The sequence below is a fragment of the Bombina bombina genome, chromosome 6, assembly GCF_027579735.1.
Source record: "Bombina bombina isolate aBomBom1 chromosome 6, aBomBom1.pri, whole genome shotgun sequence".
NCBI classification, from domain to species: Eukaryota; Metazoa; Chordata; class Amphibia; order Anura; family Bombinatoridae; genus Bombina; species Bombina bombina.
In genome coordinates, this window is record NC_069504.1 from 117,753,582 (window position 1) to 117,780,432 (window position 26,851).

The following is a 26,851-nucleotide window of genomic DNA, read 5'->3' on the forward strand; positions in this document are numbered from 1 at the left end:
CCAAGATGGCGTCCCTTGAATTCCGATTGGCTGATAGGATTCTATCAGCCAATCGGAATTAAGGTAGGAATATTCTGATTGGCTGATGGAATCAGCCAATCAGAATCAAGTTCAATCCGATTGGCTGATCCAATCAGCCAATCAGATTGAGCTCGCATTCTATTGGCTGATCGGAATCATGAAAGTTTAATTTTGACTTGAGTGTCCCTTTAAGATTAATGGAACAGGGCTAGGTCATGATTAAGGTTAATAAAGTGAATCTGGGTCATGGTTAAAGTTGATTGCAGTATGGCTGGGTCATGGGTAAGTTAATTGCAGAAGCAGTGGGTAATGGTTAAGGTAAATGCAGATTGGGTTGGTCATGGTCAGGGTTAATTATAGTGGGGCAGAGTGAAATGTAAACCTTATTGTGTTGGAGATTAAAGGGACATTAAACACTTTGAGATGGTAATATAAAATGATAAATTGTATATATAAAACAACTCTGCAATATACTTTCATTATTTATTTTGTCCTCTTTGCCTGTAATTCCATTCTGAAATTGTGAGCTTTTCAGTTCCTGTTAGAAATGGAAGTGCAGAACACTGTTAAATCCAGCACAGCCATTGGCTGCACACTCTAGTGACCTATTTATAACTGTCCCTAATTGGCCACAGCAGAGAAGGTAACACAAGTTACAACATGGCAGCTCCCAGTGTTTTATAGACACTAAAACTTTACACTTATTTTGTCACTTTTTAAACAACTAATGAAACTTTAAAAAATACATCTACATGTTACTCATGGACTAATCTTTTCTTTGAATGCATCATTCTATATAGCATGTATTTAGTGTTTAATGTCCCTTTAATTTATATTTTGAGTTTTAGGCTGCCTTGAGGCCAGTATGGGGATTGTAGACTGCACATAACAGTGACAAGCATAGTGTACCCTACATGTTATGTCAGACCAGCTCTCATACAATTGTTTAGTAATCAATTGCAGAGACAAGTTTTAATGTGCTCACAACCCTGTTACTATCAAAAGAGATAGAACCTGATATGGGCTGCAGACATTAGGAACCACATTCCGCTGATTTTGACACTCAGGGTCCAATGATCTAAAGCTCTGTAGGCTGTCAAGATTAATACAGAATGCTCGCCAGTCCTTCTATTTCCCCAGTGGAATGATCAAAAGCCACTTTTAACCATGAAACCAGGGTGTCTCGCTAAGGGGCGTATATTGCATTTTCATATGAAAAGCACACAACAAAATTCATATTTTAAACAACATACAAAACAAATAATTGAACCATTAACACAAAAATATGCAGGAAAAATGGTATTGTTGAGGTGCATCAAAAATCGTAACAAAATTCTTCACCAAAAACGGTATTTTACCAAAAACTTAAAATTTGTATGTAATTTACACAGGAATAAATCGTATTAAATATGCACAGTGTAAATCATATTTTTAGTACACTGCAAAAAACACACAGAAAACACATAATTTATACAAAATGCAAAGCGTAATGGTTGATTTTTTGTAAAATGGGCTGAACATGGGCGCTCCATGGGCGTATATGAAAATGTCTCTCTAATCCCAGCGTAATTCTGTAAAGATTGTCGCACTGCAGATCTCACAGTTTTTTCTAACTAAAAGGGGGCAAGCTTTTCTCAAAACACTACAAATTTTTATAGCCCTAATAGAAAAACACATGCATATGAAATAAAGGCAAATGTAAAATGATATACGCAGAAGGCAGTGTAATGTGATTTGTATTGGCTGCAGGATTTAATTTTTAAAGTGCGCCCCTGCTCACAGCTAACTTCTCTCTAAGGAGCGAAGTGTCACTATCTATCGAGCTCCATTACTTTCAATAGAAGCCATCTTGCTACTCGCAGGGACTGCCCCATTTTTACGATCATTCCAGCAGTGCAGCCCCTGCGAGAGTCGGCAAAAAAAATTGGTTTAATCTGGCGATGCTTCGATCATCGAGCCCTCAGTTTTTGAGTTAAATAGTTGAATATCATATTCACTTCATTGCCTTGAATCCTTAAATAAATAGATAAAATAATATTGCCTTTTTTACAATTACTGATATAAAAAAATGTAAATAAACTTACTGTCAATATTAGCAATGTACACTTCAATTTCAATCTTCAAAAATTCTTTTATAATCTGTAAATAACATAGAAATGATTACTTCATGCAACATCTAACAACAAACTTAAATTACTTTATTAATGGCCATTAAACTAAAAAAATGCATTATTCACACCAAGAACCAGACATTATACACGTTAAAATTATGTTTTGAATGAAAAAGGTTATTAAAGTAGTTTAAATAATTGTTGACACTAACAGGAAATTTATTTTTGTGCACAATACATTCAACTAGAAATTCATTGTTCACTGGTTGATAAGCACAACTTCCACTAATTTATTTGCTGATAGTAACACTCCTAAACCTGCCTGAAAACAAAATTGTGGATTTATTTAGAATAAGAGCATCTGTTTTTTTATGAAAGAAAAATGCAATGAAAATATTTTAAATACAACAAATGCCTTTAATGTCACTTTAAATTAGTAGTTGTATCTCACATGAAAAACAAACGACTTTATGCATAATAATAAAATGAAAGTGAGAAATTTTCAGCTTGCAGCAACTTTTAATACTGACAATATGAAGCATTTGCGCTTGTTTAAAAAAACAAAACAAAAAAACCCCATTAAAACTGCATTGTTACATAGTTCATTACATCTATCAGACACTGATTATACCGTTACACCAAAGTCCACTTTTTTTCCTGAAAAAGGCTGATCTCTTCCGTAATTCTTTTCTAATTTTTTGTTTATAACTGTAGACAGAGTAATGATCTATTTTTACCTTTTTTGCATTTCTCTCTGATTAAGAATTAAGACTCTCATATGGTATTTGCTCTTTTTTTTCTTTTCAAATAAGAAAATAAACTTGTATTTTTCTGCTTTCAGTGTTTGTAATGTATTGTTTGGCTGCTACTTGACAGACAGACTGACCAACTCTTTAAAAATGAAAAAAAAATATATATATTATATATATATATATATAAATATATATATATATACTGTATATATACACATATATATATATATATATTTCTTTCATGTAAGTGGCAAGAGTCCATGAGCTAGTGATGTATGGGATATACATTCCTACCAGGAGGGGGCAAGGTTTCCCAAACTTCAAAATGCCTGTAAATACACCTCCCACCACACACATACCTTAGTTTTACAAACGTTGCCTCTCATGAAGGTTGTGAAGTAAGTTGTGCTTGATCTTTCTTCTGTGATAAGCGCTTCTAAGCATATTGAAGCCCAGTTCCTCTCAAAGTACAGTGTTTGTCTGAAGGATGTGAAGGAAGTATTGAGTATTGCCTGATGACGCCATCTTTTCACCTATGGGAAATCTATTCTAAGGCTCTCTGTAATCGGTCGCAGAGATTAATCTCTGCCTCCCTTCGCAGATCGACATTATACTCCTCTACCATTAGCTTTGCTGATATGTTTCAGTACTGGTTTGGCTGTCTGCTATATGTGGATGGGTGTCTTCTGGTAAGTATATATCATATTTTAAGACACTCTCAGCTATGTTTGGTACTTTATTTTTTTAAAGTTTTAAATGTATACAGGTGACCCTTGGTTTATGCCGGTTCAATTTGCGCCGTTTCAGAATAACAACCTTTTTTTTCAGTCATGAGACTGCTATTGAAAAGCTTTGGAAAGAAATGCACTAATTAAAATAGCCAGTAGGTGGAGCTGTCCGCTTGTTTTGCAGCAAAGTTATGCAACTTAACAGCCTTAAATAGATCTTTGTACACAGAGCAGACCAGACCTATAAAGCAAAATTTAGCAGGCATTTCCCTATTATCTTCCTGTCCAGCAGCTTGAGGTGAGGTAACCTAACTGTGCTAATTAATCACTGCAGATTGAAATGCATAGAATAGGTGCAGACCCAATATTATCTAACAGGCTAACAATGCAGAGAATTGATTGCAGAAAAATGCGATAAAAAAACGTTTTTGTTCATTAAACTTAGTTTGATGATAATGCCGTCTGTTGTGTAATTATTTTATTAGGTGATGCTTAGCAAATGTTTTTGTTCATTAAACTTAGTTTAACGATGATACAATCTATATTATTAGGTTTATAATGCTGTTTAGCATTTAAAGTCTTCATTTCACAGCTTTAAAAATAATGCATTAGGTGTTCCTTATGACAATTTTTAGAGGGGCCTGGAACCTAACTCCCTCACTTCCCATTGGCTTACATTATAAACTGGGTTTCAATTTACAACGGTTTCGATTTACAACCATTACTACCTGTATTGTATATTTTTGCCATGAGTCAGATCTGTGTATTTCCCTTACTTAAAGGATTACTTTCTGTTATAATTTTTAAGCTAAACAACCAACATATTAAAGTTAATAAACATTAATTAAAACCTACTGACCTATATTTTCTCCAAAACGAAGTTTCACAACGTTCTAAAAGTTTTATCTTTTATTCGCCGATGATGTCACGTTATCATGCCCACTATTTTCAGCACTGCATGTTCAAAATACTTAAACCAATAACTTTGTATTTAAAGCGCCATTTTGGAACCTAGTTATTGTAAACGGATTGGTACAGAGCAAAGGATACCCACGGAGTGGGTTTGGAAAACAATTAAATTTGCAGACAAGATTTCTGATATACGGTAGAGATATGTTAATGAAATGCTATTGATAAAAAGCGTATTTGGGGTGGTTAGTTAGTAACATGCATAGAAAATATTTACTTACAGTGGCCCTTTAACAGTTTCAGCATGGAAATTATGTTTATGGGAGTTTTTAAGCTTACCTGGGGTTCCAGTTACTTGTATCTTGGAGTCTGTTTTTTTTAAATTTTCGGGGGCTTAGGCTCGCGATGATGCAGAATGCTACTTTTTATTGCGTCATTTTTGGTGCAATAATTTTTGGCGCGAAGTCGTGACGCAAGTCATGTAATTTCTTGCGTCTTTCTTTGTTAGCTTTGGCGCCAAAAGTTTTTTTCTCTGCATTTGCATCATCTTTTATTGCGTAATTCTTGGCGCCAAAATTTGTTATATTAAGTCTCTCCCTCTTTTGCTCTCTGCTCTCATTTGATTCATAGAGGGCTATGTTGCTTGCTTTTGATTTTACTTTTGTATAAAAAAAATTGTATCATAAGCATTTTTTCCCTTTCCTGAAACTGCTATTTTGAGGAAATTGGATATTTTATTTAAATGTTATTTTTTCTTTTTTGTTACATTTTGCAAGATGTCTAAAACTGATCCTGCCTCTGATGTTACTGTAGGAACCAAGCTGCCTGAACACAATTCTACCAAAGCTAAGTGGGGCCTAGTTATCAACGCGTCTACTTTACCTGCCTTCGCCGGTTCAATACGCCCGCCTAAGCTCGCCTACCATCGCCGCCGCGGACCTGCAAAATTTCGCCTAAGTTATCAATAAAGCTGTCAAAAAGCCGCGCACCAAGTACGGGGCGATGAGCAGCGGAGTGTGAGAGTTATCACTCATCCGATCTCGCTGCTCTTCGGCTTTTTCCCAGCTTTATTGCTAGCCTGTCACTAAGCGCCCACACTAACTACACTGTTCTACCCCCTATACCGGCGCCCCTGGAGCCCCCTGCAACTTAATAAAGTTATTAACCAATAAACCGCCGCTCCTAGACCCCGCCGCAACTCTTACAAATGTATTAACCCCTAAACCGCCGCTCCTGGACACAGCCGCCACCTACATTCTACCTAGTAACCCCTATCCTGCCCCCCTATACTGCCGCCACCTATAATAAATTTATTAACCCCTATCCTGCCGATCCCGGACCTCGCCGCAACTAAATAGTTTAACCCCTAAACCGCCGCTCACGGACCCCGCCGCAACCTATATTAAACTTATTAACCCCTAATCTAATAAACCTAAGGGAGTTTTTCTGCCCCAGATAAGAAATCTAAGGGTAAATTTAAAGCTCCCAATTGTTTTGGTTCCTTGCGTCAGAATGAAGAACAAAAGACCTCTCCTTCCCCTAAGGCCTCTGGCTCTATTTGGAGACTATCTCCGAATCGGAATAAATCCAAGCCTTATAAAAATCCAAATCCAGTGCATGAAGGTGCGGCCTTCAAACCAGGTCAACTGGTGGGGGGGCAGATGAAATTATTTCAACACATTTGGACAGTTTCTGTTCAAAATCATTGTATTCAGAATATTGTTTCTCAGGGGTATCAAATAGGTTTCAGAATAAGACCTCCCATGGGAAGATTCTTTCTTTCTCATGTTCCAACAAACCCTGTGAAAGCTCAGGCTTTTTGGAAATGTATTTCAGACCTAGAACTTTCAGGGGTGATTGTTTCAGTTCCTCTGCAAGAACTGGGTTTGGGTTTTAATTCAAATCTATTCATTGCCCCAAAGAAAGAAGATACGTTCAGACCAATTCTGGATCTGAAATTTTTAAATCGTTTTGTAAGAGTCCCAACTTTCAAGATGGTGACTATAAAGACTATTGTGCCTTTGGTTCAACAAGGTCATTTCATGTCCACAATAGACTTACAGGATGCTTATCTTCACATTCCGATTCATCCAGACCACTATAATTTTCTGAAATTCTCTTTTCTAGACAAGCATTACCAATTTGTCGTTCTTCCGTTTGGCCTGGCGACAGCTCTGAAAGTCTTTTTAAAGGCTCTCGGTGCCCTTCTATCTGTCATAAGGGAGCAGGATATTGTGGTGTTTCCTTATTTGGATGATATCTTGATACTAGCTCAATCATTTAATTTAGCAGAATCTCACACAAAACAACTAGTGTGGTTTCTTCAAAAACATGGTTGAAGGATCAATTTACAAAAGAGTTTCTTGATTCCTCAGACAAGGGTCACCTTTTAGGTTTCCAGATAGATTTAGTGTTCATGACTCTTTCCCTGACAGACTAGAGACGAATGAAGTTAGTTTTAGCTTGTCTAAACCTTCAGTCTCTATCATTCCCTTCAGTGGCTATGTGCATGGAAGTTTTAGGTCTCATGACTGCAGAATCGGATGCAATCCCCTTTGCCTGTTTTCACATGAGGCCTCTACAGCTTTGCATGTTGCACCAATGGGGCAGGGATTATACTTAGATATCACAATTGATATACTTAAATCCCAACACTCAACTCTCTCTGACTTGGTGGTTAGACCAATACCTTATTGTTCAAGGGGCCTCATTTCTTCGTCCTACCTGGACTGTGATCACAACAGTTGCAAGTCTTACAGGTTGGGGAACTGTCTTGGGGTCTCTGACAGCACAAGGGGTTTGGAAACCTCAAGAGGCGAGGTTACCAATCAATATTTTAGAACTCTGTGCTATTTTCAGAGCTCTGCTGGCGTGGCCTCTATTGAAGAGAGAACTTTACATTCATTTTCAAACAGACAATATCACAACAGTGGCATATGTCAATCATCAAGAAGGGACTCACAGTCCTTCAGCAATGAAGGAATTATCTTGGATACTTTCTTGGGCAGAATCCAACTCTTGTCAAATTTTTGAGCCTATGCATTGTCTGGATATTAAATTAGTTTCTTGGAAAGTGTTATTTCTTTTGACTATCTCTTCTGCTAGAAGAGTTTCTGAATTGTCAGCTCTCTCTTGTGAGTCTCCTTATCTGATTTTCCATCAAGATAAAGCTGTTTTGCGGACTTCATTTAAGTTTTTTGCCTAAAGTTGTGAATTCTAACAACATCAATAGGGAAATTGTTGTTCCTTCGTTGTGTCCTAATCCTAAGAATACTCTTGAAAGGTCTTTACATTCTTTGGATGTGGTAAGAGCTTTGGAATATTATGTTGAGTCTACTAAATATTTCAGAAAGACTTCTAGTCTATTTGTTATTTTTTCTGGCTCCAGGAAATCTCAGAAAGCCTCTGTCATTTCTTTGGCATCTTGGTTCAAACTTTTGATTCACAAAGCTTATTTGGAGGCGGGGCAGTCTCCGCCTAAGAGAATTACAGCTCATTCCACTAGATTAGTTGCCACTTCTTGGGCTTTTATGAATGAAGCTTCAGTTGATCAAATTTGCAAAGCAGCAACTTAGTCTTCTTTGCATACTTTAACTAAATGTTACCATTTTGATGTGTTTGCTTCCTCGAGTCGAAAGCAGCCTTTGCTAGAAATGTTCTTCAGGCAGTTGTCTCAGTTTGATTCTAATGCCTTTGATATGAGTTTTTTTCTTTTGACATTTTTTAAGAAAAACTTAATTATTTTGGATTTAATTTCTCAGCGGTTTTAGCTGTTGTTATTTTATCCCTCCCTTTCTAGTGACTCGTGGATTTCCACATCTTGGGTATTATATCCCATACGTCACTAGCTCATGGACTCTTGCCACTTACATGAAAGAAAACATAATTTATGTAAGAACTTACCTTATAAATTCATTTCTTTCATAGTGGCAAGAGTCCATGAGACCCACCCTATTTTTTGTGGTTATGATTTTTTTTTTTATAAAGCACATTATTTTTCCAGTTCCTCTTTTTAATGCTTTTTAATCCTTCTTTTTACACCTCACTTCTTGGCTACATGTTAAACTAAGGTATGAGTGTGGTGGCAGGTGTATTTATAGGCATTTTGAGGTTTGGGAAACTTTGCCCCCTCCTGGTAGGAATGTATATCCCATACGTCACTAGCTCATGGACTCTTGCCACTATGAAAGAAATTAATTTATCAGGTAAGTTCTTACATAAATTATGATATATATATATATATATATATATATATATATATATATATATATACATATATATATATATTTCAACATTATGTAGGAAGAGTTCAGTAAAAATTAATACCATTTAAACCAAAGCCGGACAAGGATGCACCAAATACCAAAATATTTGCTTTATTGAGAGATAAAAAAGACACACTGTATGCCTTTACCTAAAAAAACCCTTTGTACCTAATAAAATCATCAGCAGATGAAATATAGAACACACAGATGTACATTGCATATACCCCACATGCCAGCATGTCCCAGAGACGGCTAAATGACAGTCCTGAAAGACACCGGGCACTTAATTGTTAAAACACGCTCCGGTCAGCCTGGAAAATAACACTGTCTCACAGGGTAGCCCAGGCTTGAATTTCAATGCCCTTAGTCTCTGTGAGCCAATCTCGGCTCCTCTTTAGATCCGGATGCTTATAGCTGGGAATTGGATATACCGCTACTCATACTGCAAGACATGATTCTGCACCGCTTACCTTCACTTACTAGTCCAATATCCAGTCCCCTTAAAAAACAAATAAGGGGCGTGTAAAGTTTGTAACAAAGAATACATTTAAACACTGATTGCAGTAGTAACAACATACATCTGACAAAGCCTCTATTCAAGCCCTGAAGGGGGAGGGATGAAACGCGTAATGTTTGGAGTGTGAAAGTTTGAAGCGTGGAGCTAGACCCTATTACTAGCTCTGAATTGGAACCTACAGATCTACGGATCACCCTATGCATATGATTGGCAAGTGAAGAACCGCATTGGCACACAGAACGTAAGTCCAGAGAATATAGGTGGCCAGGAAAGAGGCACCGGATATTGGACTACTAAGTGAAGGTAAGCCGTGTGGAAATAAGTCTTACAGTATGAGTAGATGTATATCCGATCCCCAGCTATAAGCATCTGGATCTAAAGAGGAGCCGAGATTTTATCATAGAGACTAACGGCATTGAAATTAGAGCCTGGGCTACCCTGTGGGACAGTGTTATTTTCCAGTCTGACCGGAGCGCGTTTTAACACTTAAGTGTCCGGTGTCTTTCATGACTGTAATTTAGCCGGCTCTGGGACATGCTAGCATGTGGGGTGTATGTAATGTACATCTGTGTGTTCTATATTTCATCTGCTTATGATTTTATTGGTACAAAGGTTTTTTTTAGGTAAAGGCATACAGTGTGTCTTTTTTATCTCTCAATAAAGCAAATATTTTGGTATTTGGTGCAGCCTTGTCCTGCTTTGGTCTAAGTGTTTTTTGGGACTGCTAGCGCATATACTGTTGTGTAAATTTCTAATTATATCTGAGTGCACCCTCCTGTCTTAGGATTTTGGTTTTTCAACTATATATATATATATATATATATATATATATATATATATATATATATATATATATATATATATATATATATATATATATATATATATATATACAGTATATATATATATATATATATATATATATATACACAGTATATATATATATATATATATATATATATATATATATATAATAGAATTTGACAGAAGAAGGTTATTTTGTACATGGTGTGAGAGCAAATAAATCTTTAAAGTTACTTTGCATAGATAGCTTGTTTGTTAACAATTTATACATGAGCATGATGAAGTAATACTTAACTTTTCTGTTGTTGTTGTGGTGTCATCAAAAAATACAAAGCAGAAAAGATTGCAGAATGGCAAAATAGCTTGGTGGATAAAACATCATGTTGATTAAATTATCATTATAGGTTTTTAATTATTTTAATGGTCATTTAACTGAGCTTAAACTTCCTGTCCTTATGAAGACATTAACAGCTATCTTTATTTAGGTTTATAAAAAAAAGTCTCTATATTAGAGCTTAAACAGAAATGAGTAAAACTTACAAGTCATGTAGATTGAGTAGGTTTTTGTATGTGCATTACTTATTTAAAGAAAGTACTGAACCTGAATAGTGAGAACCCCTTGGCTACAGTGCATTGCAACAAAAACTTAGTGCACCATGGAAGTCAAAACTTGTCAATTTGTCTCCTATTATGAAATTTACCCATTTCTCTCTGTATCCTTTGTTAAAACATAACGTGAACACATATCTAGATAGGTACTGTAGATGCTGGAGTGTTATATGGTAGCAAGTTTTGTAACAAATGTACAGTATATTTAATAGCTCTCAGGACACATGCATGCTCCTGAGCCTATCTAGATATGTTCTTATGAAAGTGAGCTAAATATTTACAAAGGATACCAGGAGAAATACGCACTCATACATACACAGCCACATTCATACACACATGTGCACACACACTCATACACATGTACATAGTATATATACACACTCATACATACACAGGCACACTCATACACATGTGCACACACACTCACACCCATACTCACACACTCATACACATGCACATATAAACACTCATACATACACAGGCACACTCACACACTTATACGCATGCGCATATAAACACTCATACATACACAGGCACACTCATACACACATGTGCACACACACTCATACACATGTACATAGTACATATACACACTCATACATACACAGGAACACTCATACACACATGTGCACATACACTCATACACATGTACATAGTACATATACACACTCATACATACACAGGCACACTCATACACTTGTACATAGTACATATACACACTCATACATACACAGGCACACTCATACACATGTACATAGTACATATACACACTCATACATACACAGGCACACTCATACACATGTACATAGTACATATACACACTCATACATACACAGGCACACTCATACACATGTACATAGTGCATATACACACTCATACATACACAGCCACATTCATACACACATGTGCACACACACTCATACACATGTACATAGTACACATACACACTCATACATACACAGGCACACTCATACACATGTACATAGTACATATACACACTCATATATACACAGGCACACTCATACACATGTACATAGTACATATACACACTCATACATACACAGGCACACTCATACACATGTACATAGTACATATACACACTCATACATACACAGTCACATTCATACACACATGTGCACACACACTCATATACATAGTACATATACACACTCATACATACACAGGCACACTCATACACATGTACATAGTACATATACACACTCATACATACACAGTCACATTCATACACACATGTGCACACACACTCATACACATATACATAGTACATATACACACTCATACATACACAGGCACACTCATACACATGTACATAGTACATATACAGCATATACTTACCCCTTTGAGGGCTTTCATTCCAGAGATATCAATAAATGAAACAGCTCCAAAATCAAGAATTAAGCTATGGATATCAACACTTGGAACTATTATGCCATTTGGAAGATCTGAATTCCAGTCAATTTTAAAAGGAAGATCGTCGGTTTTTATAGGCTTGTGCAGCTCTTCCACTCTGTTATTATCAAATTCAATATCATCCTCCTCCATATCTATGTAATTATCGTACGATGTGCAAACCAAACCTTTCTGTAAAACAAATTTAAAAAAAAAACAAGAATAATTTCTATCACTTTGGCTGGCTTATTGTTCACTTGACAATCCCATATGATCCGGAAACAGTCCAGAGTTCCATAATCTCTCTGCTTGGCCACAAGCAAATAAATATGGTTCAACTATTCTGTATATACCTCATAAATCTAGTTCTACTTACAGTCTCCAAGGTCCAACCCTTATTCTACATTATAAACTAACTTGGAAACTTTTATCCTTTAGAATCTTATGTGTAGACTGAAGTCATCCATTCATATTGTCAAATTTGTTATTGAAGTCTAAGAAGTCTATTTCACCCTGCTCAATGCTTATCTTTGATCCCAGATGATAATAAATAATACTTAAAGAGGAAGTAAAGCAAAACTAATCTTCCATGAGTCAAATAGAGTGTACAATTTAAAATTAGTATCCTTTGCCAAAATCTCCTTTTAAATAGGGAATGCTAAAACTTGAATGCGCTTTGAACACTTTATGTAGCAATATTATACTAGAAAAGTTAGTGGCAGCAACCAGTGCTGAATGACAGCAATGAATATACAGTAGATACAGCTCTACCTTGAGTTACTACTTTTTCACACACTGTTTAGATGTCTTGTATCTATAGATTCACTCTAGATTTATGTTTGAACCATCTTCTTTATTAAACAGTGCTTCTAGCTATACAGCTTACCATAGATTGGCTAAAGCTACTGTATTGCTGACTTTAACATTGTTACAAAGACTGTTGCCATTTAATCCTCAAGACACTTGCACACTCCTGAGCCTATATCAGTGCGCACTATTTGAATCTTAAACATATGTTTTCACTTCCATTTGCCTTTAATAACTTGTGTAGTAACTAGAGTGAAATATTAATTAAAACTTTTGGAGTAGAAAAATGATCAAAATACAGTTTAACAATAAAATTGAAATAACTAATTATCCCCTAGATTACGAGTTTTGCACTAAACAGGGTGCGAAACTAAAGCAAACAAAAGTTGCGTTGTTTCACCCTCCATAGTGCTGCACCTGAAGTGCGGAATGTCGATCACCGTAACGCAACTCCATTGATGTCTATGGGGAAAAAGTTAAGTTTAAATCTAACACCCTAATATAAACCCAAAGTCTAAACACCCCTAATCTGCTGCCCCCGACATCGCCGACACTAATAAAATTTATTAACCCATATTCTGCAGCTCCCCGACATCGCTGACACCAAAATAAAGTTATTAACCCCTAATCTGCCACTCCCGACATTGCCGCCACTATAATAAAGTTATTAACCCCTATTCCCCCGCACCCCGACATCGCCACCACTATAATAAAGTTATTAACCCCTATTCTCCTGCACCCCGACATCGCCACCACTATAATAAAGCTATTAACCAATACTCCGCTGCTCCCTGACATCGCCGCCACTAAATAAAGTTATTAACCCCTAAACCTCCTGCCTCCCACATCGCCGCCACTAAATAAAGTTATTAACCTCTAAACCTCCTGCCTTCCACATCTCCTCCACTAAATAAACCTATTAACCCCTAAACTGCCGCCCCCCACATCACAAAACACTAAATTAAACTATTAACCCCTAAACCTACCACCCCCTAACTTTAAACTTAAATAACAATATAACTCTATTTAAATAAAAACAAATTATGAAATAAAAATAACCCTAACATTAAACTATAAATTAACCTAACCTTACTATTCTAATAAAATAAAAAATACTACCAATTAAAATATCTAAGTAACAAATTTAAAAAAACTAACATTTCGAAAAAAATAAAGAAAATCTAAATTACAACTAAAAAAAACAAATCCTACGAAAAATTTAAAAAATCTAAGTTTACCAAAAATAATTAACACTAAAATCACGAAAAATAAAAAACACTAAGATTCCGGACATCCATCTCCATCCAGGCGGCGAGGTCTTCATCCAGGCGGCGAGGTCTTCATCCATCCCGGGGGCATCTTCTATCCTCATCCCGGCGGCGCGGAGTGGAGCCATCCTGGAAGCTGATCCCATCCTGTGCGCAGCGTCCTCTTCATACGGTCGCCACCGTACACTGAAGTTGAATGCAAGGTAGCCGTTTCAAAATGGCGTCCCTTGCATTCCTATTGGCTGATTTGATTCTTCAAATTCAAATCAGCCAATAGGATGAGAGCTACTGAAATCCTATTGGCTGATTTGAACAGCCAAAAGAATTTCAGTAGCTCTCATCCTATTGGCTGTTTTGAACAGCCAATAGGATTTCAGAAGCTCTCATCCTTTTGGCTGATTTGAATTTGAAGAATCAAATCAGCAAATAGGAATGCAACGGATGCCATTTTGATACGGCTACCTTGCATTCAACGTCAGTGTATGGTGGTGAACGTATGAAGAGGAAGCTCCGCGCAGGATGGGATCAGCTTCAAGGATGGCTCCGCTCCGTGCTGGCGCGATGAAGATAGAAGACACCCCCGGGATGGATGAAGACCTCGTCGCCTGGATGAAGACCTTGCCGCCTGGATGGAGATGGATATTTAGTGGCGGAGATGTTGGGGGCCAGAGGTTTAGGGGTTAATAACTTTATTTTGTGGCGGCAATGTCGGGGAGTGGTGGAATAGGGGTTAATAACTTTATTATAGTGGCGGCGATGTCAGGGTACTGGGGAATAGGGGTTAATTACTTTATTTAATAGTCGCGATGTGGGCGGGTGGCAGATTAGGGGTTAATAGGTTTAATATAGTGTTTGCAATGCAGGAGGGCGGCGGTTTAGGGGTTAATAGGTAGTTTATGGGTGTTAGTGTACTTTGTAACAGTATAGTTATGAGTTTTGTGAAACATTTTTGTTACACAAAATCCATAACTACTGCTCTCAGGTGGCGGTATGGATCGCGTTGGAAACCCAAGCATTTTAGCCAGACCGCACAACCTGTAATACCGGCACTATGAAAATCCCACACAAAAACGTAATTTTTTTGAGTGCGGGATTGATGTTGCGTTACAGGCTAAAATGCTTGTACAGCTATACCGACACGACTCCCAATAGTGTGTTCCTGCTTTTACGCTGAAATTGCTGTTTTTTTAGCGTTAAAAGCCGTAACGCAAAACTCGTAATCTAGGTGAATGTTATTTTCTGATTTTTAAAACTGAATTTGAATGGATGTGCAGTATTTAATAAACAAAGATGGATGGAAAGCAAATGTAGTATATTTTATGTGATGGTGCCATCTTTAATGTGTCTTCAAGTCCAATAGAATAATTATTTTAAGAGAAAGGGAATGTATATACCGCTGCAGATGTCCGTTGAGCGTGAATGGAAAAAAGGTCTAAGCCAAATAGAGGTAGCGTGGAGCAGGCTTAAAGGCGGAGGACGGACCGCACATCCATATACAAAAAAGAAGAAAAGCCGCTACCAAGCAACATGATGAAAAAAAGGGCTTTATTCCAAAAATAAAAAAACACACATACGAGAACGAGGAGAGCTATTATAATGTACCATGTAAACCCCATTAATAAGATAATACATTTCAATAAATTTCAACAGAGATGTTCCAGTCAAACATTTTGAGTAGTTTTTCCCATGGATTTTAGAATTAGCCTTTTAAAAGATCATTTTGATCTCTTTTGAAATTCATGTGTTTGCACTGATTTTACTTACAGGTGATACGTGCAAATCTCCTTTTTTCAACATAGTTTTTATTTTTCGCAGGGCCTTATTACGTTTCCTTAACACCCTCAATGGATTAAACCCGACCTACAAAGAGAAGAAAACATTTCTTTTTTTGCTTTTTGACATTAATCATAGATAGATCACAATAAGCACTATGTCTCGCTGCTGTGCTTTATTTAAACATTGCAATACTTACAGCTGCCGTAAGTTTGTCCTTAATGAAATTAGCATTAGCAAAAAATATTGGAGAAGGACATTTGAAAATCTTCACTCCCTCTGGCTCATAAATCTATAAATCAACAAAAGTAAAAAAAAAAAAATTAAAAAAATGAAACGCCTTTTTTAACACAGCTATTGATAGTTTTCTTATAGAGAGGATTATTAATTAATTAAATAATTAATTATATAATTAATTCTCACATCTGTGTAGTCCTTTCGGTTTTTGTAGATGTTGGTTCTTCCAATGCTAGCTACCAAGGTACATTTTGGGCTGTAAACAAAGAAAGGAGATGTATTTAATGGATCCAACAGAATTAATTATGTGAAAAAAGAAGATTTTAGACAAATGTTCTCTTGCTCATATTCTTATTATATCATTTGTCCCAAAGCTTGAGCAAGTATTTATACATAACTAGCGTTTCATGCACTGATCCTAATGGCACCAAATTTGCAATGACTACAATGAATATAGAACACCTAGAATGTCATGCTCAGCACCTCCTTTGCATCTGTGAGACTACTAAAATTAATTCCGATCAATCCAGCAAGACTAATTTAATGGAACAGTAAAGTAAAATTAAACTTCAATGGATTGGATAGAGCAAGTAATTTTTAACCACTTTCCAATTTACTTATTATTATTTACTGTTATCAGTTTTGCTTATAATAATCTTAGGTGGACTCATGAGCGTGCACGGTGCCTAGATATCTGGCAGAAGTTGTTATATATAGATACATATACTGCTGCCATAACATGCTAAACACACATGTACGCTCCTGAGATCCTATCCGCCTACCTAGCTTTACTCTTCAACAAAGGATATCAAGAGAACATTGCAAATGTGATAACAGAAGTAAATTGGAAAGTTGTTTTAAATCACATGCTCTATCTGAATTATGAAAGTTTAATTTTCACTTTACTGTGCCTTTAACATAACAAAACAGACATGCAAATATTTAACAATTACACACATTTCCAGAACCCTTTTTGACGACACCAATTCCCTTCTCTCAGTAAGATTACAGTAGACAGCTGGGGCGCAATCCGATATAGATCGCAGTTTGCGGCGCAAGCGAGGGAACCGGCGTCGCCCGCAGTTTCAGCTCGCAACTCGAGCTATCCCATATAAGTCGCCGTCAGATGCTAACGTGCCGTAAGTCTGACAAACCAGCGATGTCCAGAAATCTGCGCAAGTACAAATTTCTGGCGTCGCCAGTGACTTGCGGCACGTTAGAAACTGCCGGCGCCTATAAAACCTGACTAAAGTCTAAAACACCCGCACTGTCTAACACGCCTCCCTAACATAGCCCGACACGTCTAACACGCCTCCCTAACATAGCCCGACACGTCTAACCCTCTATCCGCTATCCCCCCTCACTAGCCTAACAATAAAAAAGCTATTAACCCCTAAACCGCCGCTCCCGTACCCCGCCGCAACCTAATAAAGTTATTAACCCCTAAACCGCCGCTCCCGTACCCCGCCGCCAGCTATATTATATCTATAACCCCCTAAAGTGAGCCCCTAACACCGCCGCCATCTATATTAAAATTATTAACCCCTAATTTAATCTACCTACCCCGCCGCCAGCTATATTATCTATATTAACCCTAAGTATATTATAGTTAATATAGGTATTACATTATATATATTAACTATATTAACCCTAATTATATTAGGGTTAATATAGTTAATATAGTTACTATAGTATTTATATTAACTATATTAACTCTATCTAACCCTAACTAAATTTATATTAAATTAATCTAATTCATTTATAAACTAAAATATTCCTATTTAAATCTAAATACTTACCTATAAAATAAACCCTAAGATAGCTACAATATAATTAATAATTACATTGTAGCTATGTTAGGGTTAATATTTATTTTACAGGTAAATTGTTAATTATTTTAACTAGGTATAATAGCTATTAAATAGTTATTAACTATTTAATATCTACCTAGTTAAAATAATTACCCAATTACCTGTAAAATAAATCCTAACCTAAGTTACAAATACACCTACACTATCAATAAATTTAATAAACTACAAACATCTATCTAAAAATACAATTAAATTAACTAAACTACAAAAAAAAAAACACTAAATTACAAAAAATAAAAAAAAGATTACAAGATTTTTAAGCTAATTACACCTATTCTAAGCCCCCTAATAAAATAATAAACCCCCAAAATAAAAAAAAATCCCTGCCCTATTCTAAATTAAACAAATTTCAAAGCTCTTTACCTTACCAGCCCTTAAAAGGGCCTTTTGTGGGGCATGCCCCAAAGAATTCAGCTCTTTTGCATACAAATACAATACCCCCCCTCATTACAACCCACCACCCACATACCCCTATTCTAAAACCACCCAAACCCCCCTTAAAAAAGCCTAACACTACCCCTCTGAAGATCTCCCTACCTTGTCTTCACCACACCGGGCCGAACTCCTGATCCGATCCGGGCGATGTCTTCCTCCAAGCGGCAAAGAAGAATTCTTCCTCCGGCGATGTCTTCCTCAAAGCGGCAAAGAAGAATTCTTCCTCCGGCGACGTCTTCCTCCAAGCGGCAGCAAAGTCTTCATTCTTCCGGCGGCATCTTCAATCTTCTTTCTTCGCTCCGCCGCCGCGGAGCATCCATCCCGGCCGACTGCTGAACTACGAATGAGGTACCTTTAAATGACGTCATCCAAGATGGCGTCCGCCGAATTCCGATTGGCTGATAGGATTCTATCAGCCAATCGGAATTAAGTTAGAAAAATCTGATTGGCTGATTGAATTAGCCAATCAGATTCAAGTTCAATCCGATTGGCTGATCCAATCAGCCAATCAGATTGAGCTCGCATTCTATTGGCTGTTCCGATCAGCCAATAGAATGCAAGCTCAATCTGATTGGCTGTTCGGATCAGCCAATCGGATTGAACTTGAATCTGATTGGCTGATTCAATCAGCCAATCAGATTTTTCTAACTTAATTCCGATTGGCTGATAGAATCCGATCAGCCAATAGAATGCAAGCTCAATCTGATTGGCTGTTCGGATCAGCCAATCGGATTGAACTTGAATCTGATTGGCTAATTCAATCAGCCAATCAGATTTTTCTAACTTAATTCCGATTGGCTGATAGAATCCTATCAGCCAATCGGAATTCGGTGGACGCCATCTTGGATGACGTCATTTAAAGGTACCTCATTCGTAGTTCAGCAGTCGGCCGGGATGGATGCTCCGCGGCGGCGGAGCGAAGAAAGAAAATTGAAGATGCCGCCGGAAGAATGAAGACTTTGCTGCCGCTTGGAGGAAGACGTCGCCGGAGGAAGAATTCTTCTTTGCCGCTTTGAGGAAGACATCGCCGGAGGAAGAATTCTTCTTTGCCGCTTGGAGGAAGACATCGCCCGGATCGGATCAGGAGTTCGGCCCGGTGTGGTGAAGACAAGGTAGGGAGATCTTCAGGGGGGGTAGTGTTAGGCTTTTTTAAGGGGGGTTTGGGTGGTTTTAGAATAGGGGTATGTGGGTGGTGGGTTGTAATGGGGGGGGGGTATTGTATTTGTATGCAAAAGAGCTGAATTCTTTGGGGCATGCCCCACAAAAGGCCCTTTTAAGGGCTGGTAAGGTAAAGAGCTTTGAAATTTGTTTAATTTAGAATAGGGCAGGGAATTTTTTTTATTTTGGGGGTTTATTATTTTATTAGGGGGCTTAGAATAGGTGTAATTAGCTTAAAAATCTTGTAATCTTTTTTTTATTTTTTGTAATTTAGTGTTGTTGTTTTTTTGTAGTTTAGTTAATTTAATTGTATTTTTAGATAGATGTTTGTAGTTTATTAAATTTATTGATAGTGTAGGTGTATTTGTAACTTAGGTTAGGATTTATTTTACAGGTAATTGGGTAATTATTTTAACTAGGTAGATATTAAATAGTTAATAACTATTTAATAGCTATTATACCTAGTTAAAATAATTAACAATTTACCTGTAAAATAAATATTAACCCTAACATAGCTACAATGTAATTATTAATTATATTGTAGCTATCTTAGGGTTTATTTTATAGGTAAGTATTTAGATTTAAATAGGAATATTTTAGTTTATAAATGAATTAGATTAATTTAATATAAATTTAGTTAGGGGTGTTAGGGTTAGATAGAGTTAATATAGTTAATATAAATACTATAGTAACTATATTAACTATATTAACCCTAATATAATTAGGGTTAATATAGTTAATATATATATAATGTAATACCTATATTAACTATAATATACTTAGGGTTAATATAGATAATATAGCTGGCGGCGGAGTAGGTAGATTAAATTAGGGGTTAATCATTTTAATAGAGATGGCGGCGGTGTAAGGGGTCAGATTAGGGGATAGATAAGGTAGATGACAGCGGTGTAAGGGGTTCTAATTAGGGGATAGATAAGGTAGATGGCGGCGGTTTTAGGGGCTCACAGTAGGGGGTTAGTTTATGTAGATGGCGGCGGGTCCGGGAGCGGCGGTTTAGGGGTTAATAACTTTATTAGGGATTTCGGGGGGGGGGATCGCGGTTGACAGGTAGATAGACATTGCGCATGCGTTAGGTGTTAGGTTTATTTTAGAAGATCGCGGTTGACAGGGAGATAGACATTGCGCATGCGTTAGGTGTTAGGTTTATTTTAGCAGATCGCGGTTGACAGGGAGATAGACATTGCGCATGCGTTAGGTGTTAGGTTTATTTTAGAAGATCGCGGTTGACAGGGAGATAGACATTGCGCATGCGTTAGGTGTTAGGTTTATTTTAGCAGCCAGTTTAGGAAGTTACGGGGCTCCAATAGTCAGCGTAAGGCTTCTTACGGCTGCTTTTTGTGGCGAGGTGAAAATGGAGTAAGTTTTCTCCATTTTCGCCACGTAAGTCCTTACGCTGCATATTGGATACCAAACTGCGCGGGTTTGGTATACCTGCCTATAGCCCAAAAAACTACGGGCGACGGCAGAAATATACGCGCGTAACTTCTAGTTTACGCCGTATATGTGATACCAAACCCGCGCAAATATTGGCGTCGCCGGCTTTTGCGGGCGACGATTTTTATCGGATGGACCCCCTGGAGTTCCTGAGCTCCACGCATCTGCCTGTATATGGAACTGGAGCACGATCGGTGCTACGGTTCGATATGAAGGCAGATGCCTGATTGTTACAGAGAGTTTGTGTCACTGTCTGTAATGATCCTCCTTGTGCCACCGGGAGTTGTGGGAGGGAAGGCGTGAGGCGGGTGGGCTGCACAGAGGCAGAGGGAGGGGGTTGGAGGGGCCTTATGCTACAGAAAAATATAGAATAAAAGGGGAAGGGGGCATAATTAATGATCAAGGGGAGAGGGAGTTAGGGGGGCACACAACACTATAGAATTTTTTTTTTTTAAATAAATAAACAGCTGCCAGTACCTAAGATGACCACTAGTAGTAAGAGGGGGAGGGTTAAAGAGCTGTTTGGGGGGATCAGAGTGGTGGGAGGTCTGAGGAGTGATCACTACACTGTGAGGACAATAATAATAATAATAATACAAATAATAAAAAACTGTTTACTGGCAGGGGCATATTTTGGCCTAGGCAAACAAGGCACTTGCCTAAGGCAGCAGATTGGGAGGGGGTAGAACTTTTTGTGATTACATTTGTAAGAAGCTTGCAGTTATTTTAGATGTATTATACAGGTATATAATGGGAGATTTTGTCCATGGAGCTTACATTCAAGGGAGGGTATAATAAGAGAGTTTACATGGAGCCTTTATTTTGGGGGTTACTCTGAACCTTTAATTTATTTAGCTATCTATTGCCTTTAGTTCTTTTGGCTTTCAGCACTCAATATTGTGTTTGGGGAAGTATTCTTTCAATAAATATGTGTTTGTTTTTATCTGTGTGTGTGTGTGACCATGTGTATAACTCTGCGTGTGTATGTGTTTGTGACTATGTGTGTGCGTGTGACTATGTGTGTGTGTGTGTGTATGCAAGTGTTTTGCAAGCCCTGGTGAACATTTACTTTGGAAATGGCATTATTTTTTTAAAAAAAGAATTCACATTACTCCATGAGCAAAAAATATTATGGCCAAAAAAAGGTGGAGGGAGGAATTAGGGGCAGCAGAATTTAGAGTGCCTAGGGCAGCACAAAACCTAAATATGCCACTGCTGGCAGACCTTCTGCCAGTACCTTAGATGGTGGTGACCAGTGTGTGTGTGGGGGGGTTTAGGGAGGGAAGAAAGCTATATGGGAGGGATCAAGTAAGGATTAGGGAGTGGGCAGTGTTTGGTGGGAGGGTAATTTCTACTCTGCATCAAAAATGAATCTTACACGCTATCTGATTAACCCCTTCACTGGCAATAATTTCACGTAAGGTGCACAGCTGCAATTAACAGCATTCTAATTGCCAAAAAACAATGGCAAAGCCATGCATGTCTGCTATTTCTAAACAAAAGAAATCCAAAGTTAGCGAAAAGTTAACAATTTTTTTTTATATGATTGTATCTGGCAATCAATAGTGGCGAGCAATATACCAAAATGAGCCTAGATTAATTGGGTTGTCTACTTTAAAAATATAAATATAGGTAAATCAAAAAATCAAAAGCTCTGTTCAGTTTAATGAAGAATCTTATCTTTATTTAAGCATTTAGGCACACAACAACAACCGGCAGCGTTTCGGGCTATTCACCCTCAATCATGCTAACTGATTGATTATCATGATTAAGGGTGAATAGCCCGAAACGTTGCTGGTTGCTGTTGTGTGCCTAAATGCTTAAATAAAGATAAGATTCTTCACAAGATTTGGTGCTGTGGACTTTGACTTTTGTGATTTGAGGGGTGTTTGCATTGGCCCCTATATCAATGGCACCAGGTATAGTGCTCTTTGTATTTTGGACTGTTATTTCTGTTTAATCAGAGTGATAGCAAAAATGCTAAAAATTCTCTGGTACTTTGGGCAAGTTTGTCACTTAAATTCCCGGTAGCAGATTAGGGGTTAATACATTTTAAATAGCGTTTGTGATGCGGGAGGGTGGCGATTTAGGGGTTAATAGGTAGTTTATGGGTGTTAGTGTACTTTGTAACACTTTAGTTATGAGTTTTGTGAAACATTTTGTTACAAAAAATCCATAACTACTGGTCTCAGATGGCGGTATGGATTGTGTCGATATAGGCTGTAACGCAAGTATTTTAGCCTCACCACACAACCTGTAATACTGGCGCTATGAAAATCCCATGCAAAAACTTAATTTTTTTGAGTGCGGGATTGACGTTGCATTATACGCTAAAATGCTTGCGGTATAGCTATACCGACACGACTCGTAATGGCTGCATTACTGTTTTTACGCTGAAATTGCCATTTTTTCAGCGTTAAAACTGAAACGCAAAACTCGCAGTCTAGGTGATTAAGAATTACATATAAAAAAAAAATTAAAAATTATTATTATTAAAAAAAATTATAGATTCTGTAAAGAAAAATATATGTATATATACTGTATATATATAATCTATGGATTATTTAAATTTTTTACAGTAATTATAATAATTTTTAATAATTATTATTATTTTTTTAAATATTTAATATGTAATATTTCAATAACACAATGTAAGATTAGTAGTTCTTCATGTGCACTAAACCAACACGAGTTAGACCTAAATCGCGAAACGCAAATTGTGTTATGTATAGTTTACATTCTTATGTTCTTAAAATAAGTACTTTTTATTATTAAATGTATATTTCTATATTTGTGATAATGTTAATGTAAAATACATACCTATACCTATATATCTATAGGAATAGATATACAGGTATAGGTATAAACAGAAATGTATAAAAATATGTATGTACAATAAAAATTACATTATCATTAAAGTGAACATTTTAATGTGAATACGAGCGATAAGTGTTAGGTTTTTCTTCTGTGCTCTCCATTGACTTCTATTGGGAGAATACGTTAACACAGTCGAGATATTTGATCAGCACGGGTCAGATTTAACTTGTGCACACACTTTTTACTCTCAACTTGTAATATGTGCAGATCCTGACACACGCCAAAAGCTTGCTTCTAGCGAAGTTTACACTCAAGTGAACAGGGGTGGACTTAAACCAACCAGAGCCCCCGGGCAAAAATTAAGAAAGAGCCCTCTCCTCCCCCACTCTGCCTCTTATGCCCCTTTCTCATCATCTGCCTACCACGCCTCCACCAGGGCCTCCAGGGATAGGCCCCAAACATCATGGGTCAGGGACCCCAAATTCCAGGGACCTCACAGCAACAGACCCTCCAGAACTAGACCCTACACTACATGGCCCCCAGAGCAACAGGTACCCACTACAGGGCCAAACACAAGCTACTCACACCAAGGACAGGGCCCCTATTTAGCCCACCTTTAACTGCTTAGTTACTATCAGTGTTGTGCTAGCCTTTGATCATCTGCCACCCGCTGTCAAATATGCAGCTTCTCTAGCTAATCTTTGAACTGAGCAGGAGGGCTTTCACATTATTTAATCAACTGTGACTGTGAGCCTAAGCAGTACACCAGGAGTCCCCCCAGGGGTCCCCTTGACAATAAAACGAGCGGGCCCCCTTATGTGCAGGGCCCTCGGTCCAGGGCCTATGGCCCAAATGCTCAGCCCACCCCTGCAAGTGAAAGTACAACATAACCTTCCACTTGTAATCTGACCCATATATATAAATGTGTGTGTAATACTTTATTTAATATGTTTTACACTTTTATTCTAGTCCTAACTCTTTACTTCAGGTCTTTTGTTGCACTCACAACTTCTTATTTAAAACGTTTCTTTATAAAACTTATATTTTTTATGTATGAATGCAATACTTTATTTTAATATATTTTCCATGTGTTTTGTGAAACTTGTATTTTAACCCTGATATTTTACTCCAGGTCAAGCTCATTCTTCTAGTGCTTTTTTGGCTTGCGCTGAAGTGCAACCCATAGCTTTCAACTAAAGTGTTGTGTTGATCATTATTGGTCTTGTGCATTGCTCTAGGATCTTTTTTGTTTGGCAACGGCTGACAGAAAAGATTAATAATCAACTACAATAGTCAAATATGACATTTTGTGTGTCGATGTTGCTGACAATAGTTTTTTTATGACAGGGACAAAGGGTTAACCAGTGTTTTGTATGTGGCTGACAGTAGGGGTTAATAATTAACTACAGAGTTAAAACAGACAAATATGATATATAATTGGCGGGTACAGAGAGTGAAGGAAGAGGTAGATTTTTTAATATCTAGGGAAGCGTTAACCCTTAAAGGGCCACTGTAAGTAAATATTTTCTATGCCTGTTACTAACTAATTACCCCAAATATGCTTTTTCTCAATAGCATTTCATTAACATATCTCTACCGTATATCAGAAATCTTGTCTGCAAATTTAATTGTTTTCCACACCCACACCGTGGGTATCCTTTGCTCTGTACCAATCCGTTTACAATGCCTAGGTTCCAAAATGGCGCTTTAAACACAAAGTTATTGGTTTAAGTATTTTGAACACTCAGTGCTGAAAATAGTGGGCAGGATAACGTGACATCATCGGCGAATAAAAGATATAACTTTTAGAACGTTATGAAACTTCGTTTTGGAGAAAATATAGGTCAGTAGGTTTTAATGAATGTTTATTAACTTAATATGTTAGTTGTTTAGCTTAAAAATTATAACAGAAAGTAATCCTTTAACATAAACTACTAGAATGTCAACATTGCAAATGTCAATATTCAAAAATATTTTTGTAAATGTTGTATTTATGCAATAGCGAAGTTAAAAAAGTCGATATTATGATACAGTTTTAGATTATGCTACACATTAAAACAGGCAATCCTAAAACCTGAAGGATACAAGTACAACAAAAAACAAACAAATGTGAGCACCCCCAACTAAAGGGGCTTACCATGTAATAAACTGTCAAGTAGGAATGAAATGGAGTAAAACAGTCGTATAAAATAACCAAGTACACATTTTTTTATTTTGTATCAATTTATTTTTAAACAGTATTTTATCAGCTGATGTTTAATGAACTATCTTTTTCAAAGAATGCACTGATTTTTATCTTGGTACCATTATTATTTTTTAATATACTTAGAGGAATTCTAACGATATTATAATTTTTATGTGTTTTGTGATACCATAAATTATATGTTTTTATAGGTTAATACATTGTATATGCATATTTTTAATATCCACTACGTATGCTTAAAAGTTAATTGATATAAAATAAAAAATGTTATACTTAGTTATTTTATACAACTGTTATACTCCATTTTATTCCTATTTGCCATTTTATTAGATTTTAAGCCCCTTTAGTTGAGGGCACTCACCTTTGTTTTGTTTTTTTTGTTGCATTTACGCAATAGCGCCCTAACATTTACTTTTATTGTTATGTCATATGTTTTTACATGTCAGTGTTGTAACAAGCTACAAATACTGCAGATGTTGCAATTAGGTTTCCGCTTGCAAGTCTGAAGTTTACCCTGTTGGATGATAGAGGTAGAGTCCATACTGACATCAGTATAGTATAATATTACAGGGACAAAGCCATAAAATAAATGAAACATAAGGTTCCGGTGTAATACTTTACGTCATCTCTCATAAGATGTGACATACATAAGAATCTAATGACTGTTAGTCATTCCTGCTATGTTTTATGTTTTTGTACAC

At 36.9% G+C, this 26,851-nt stretch overlaps 1 protein-coding gene across 1 annotated transcript in view; it reads right to left on the minus strand.

The window, feature by feature from the left end:
- LOC128662695 (chloride anion exchanger-like) overlaps nt 1–26,851 on the minus strand; it is a 160,065-nt gene that overhangs the window by 33,807 nt on the left and 99,407 nt on the right. The window contains exons 14-18 of the mRNA XM_053716581.1: nt 16,398–16,467; nt 16,174–16,266; nt 15,966–16,061; nt 12,073–12,318; nt 2,106–2,160 (exon numbers count right to left, since the gene is read on the minus strand). Of these exons, the coding sequence (XP_053572556.1) occupies nt 2,106–2,160; nt 12,073–12,318; nt 15,966–16,061; nt 16,174–16,266; nt 16,398–16,467 (560 nt within the window). The remainder of the gene's footprint in view (nt 1–2,105; nt 2,161–12,072; nt 12,319–15,965; nt 16,062–16,173; nt 16,267–16,397; nt 16,468–26,851) is intronic.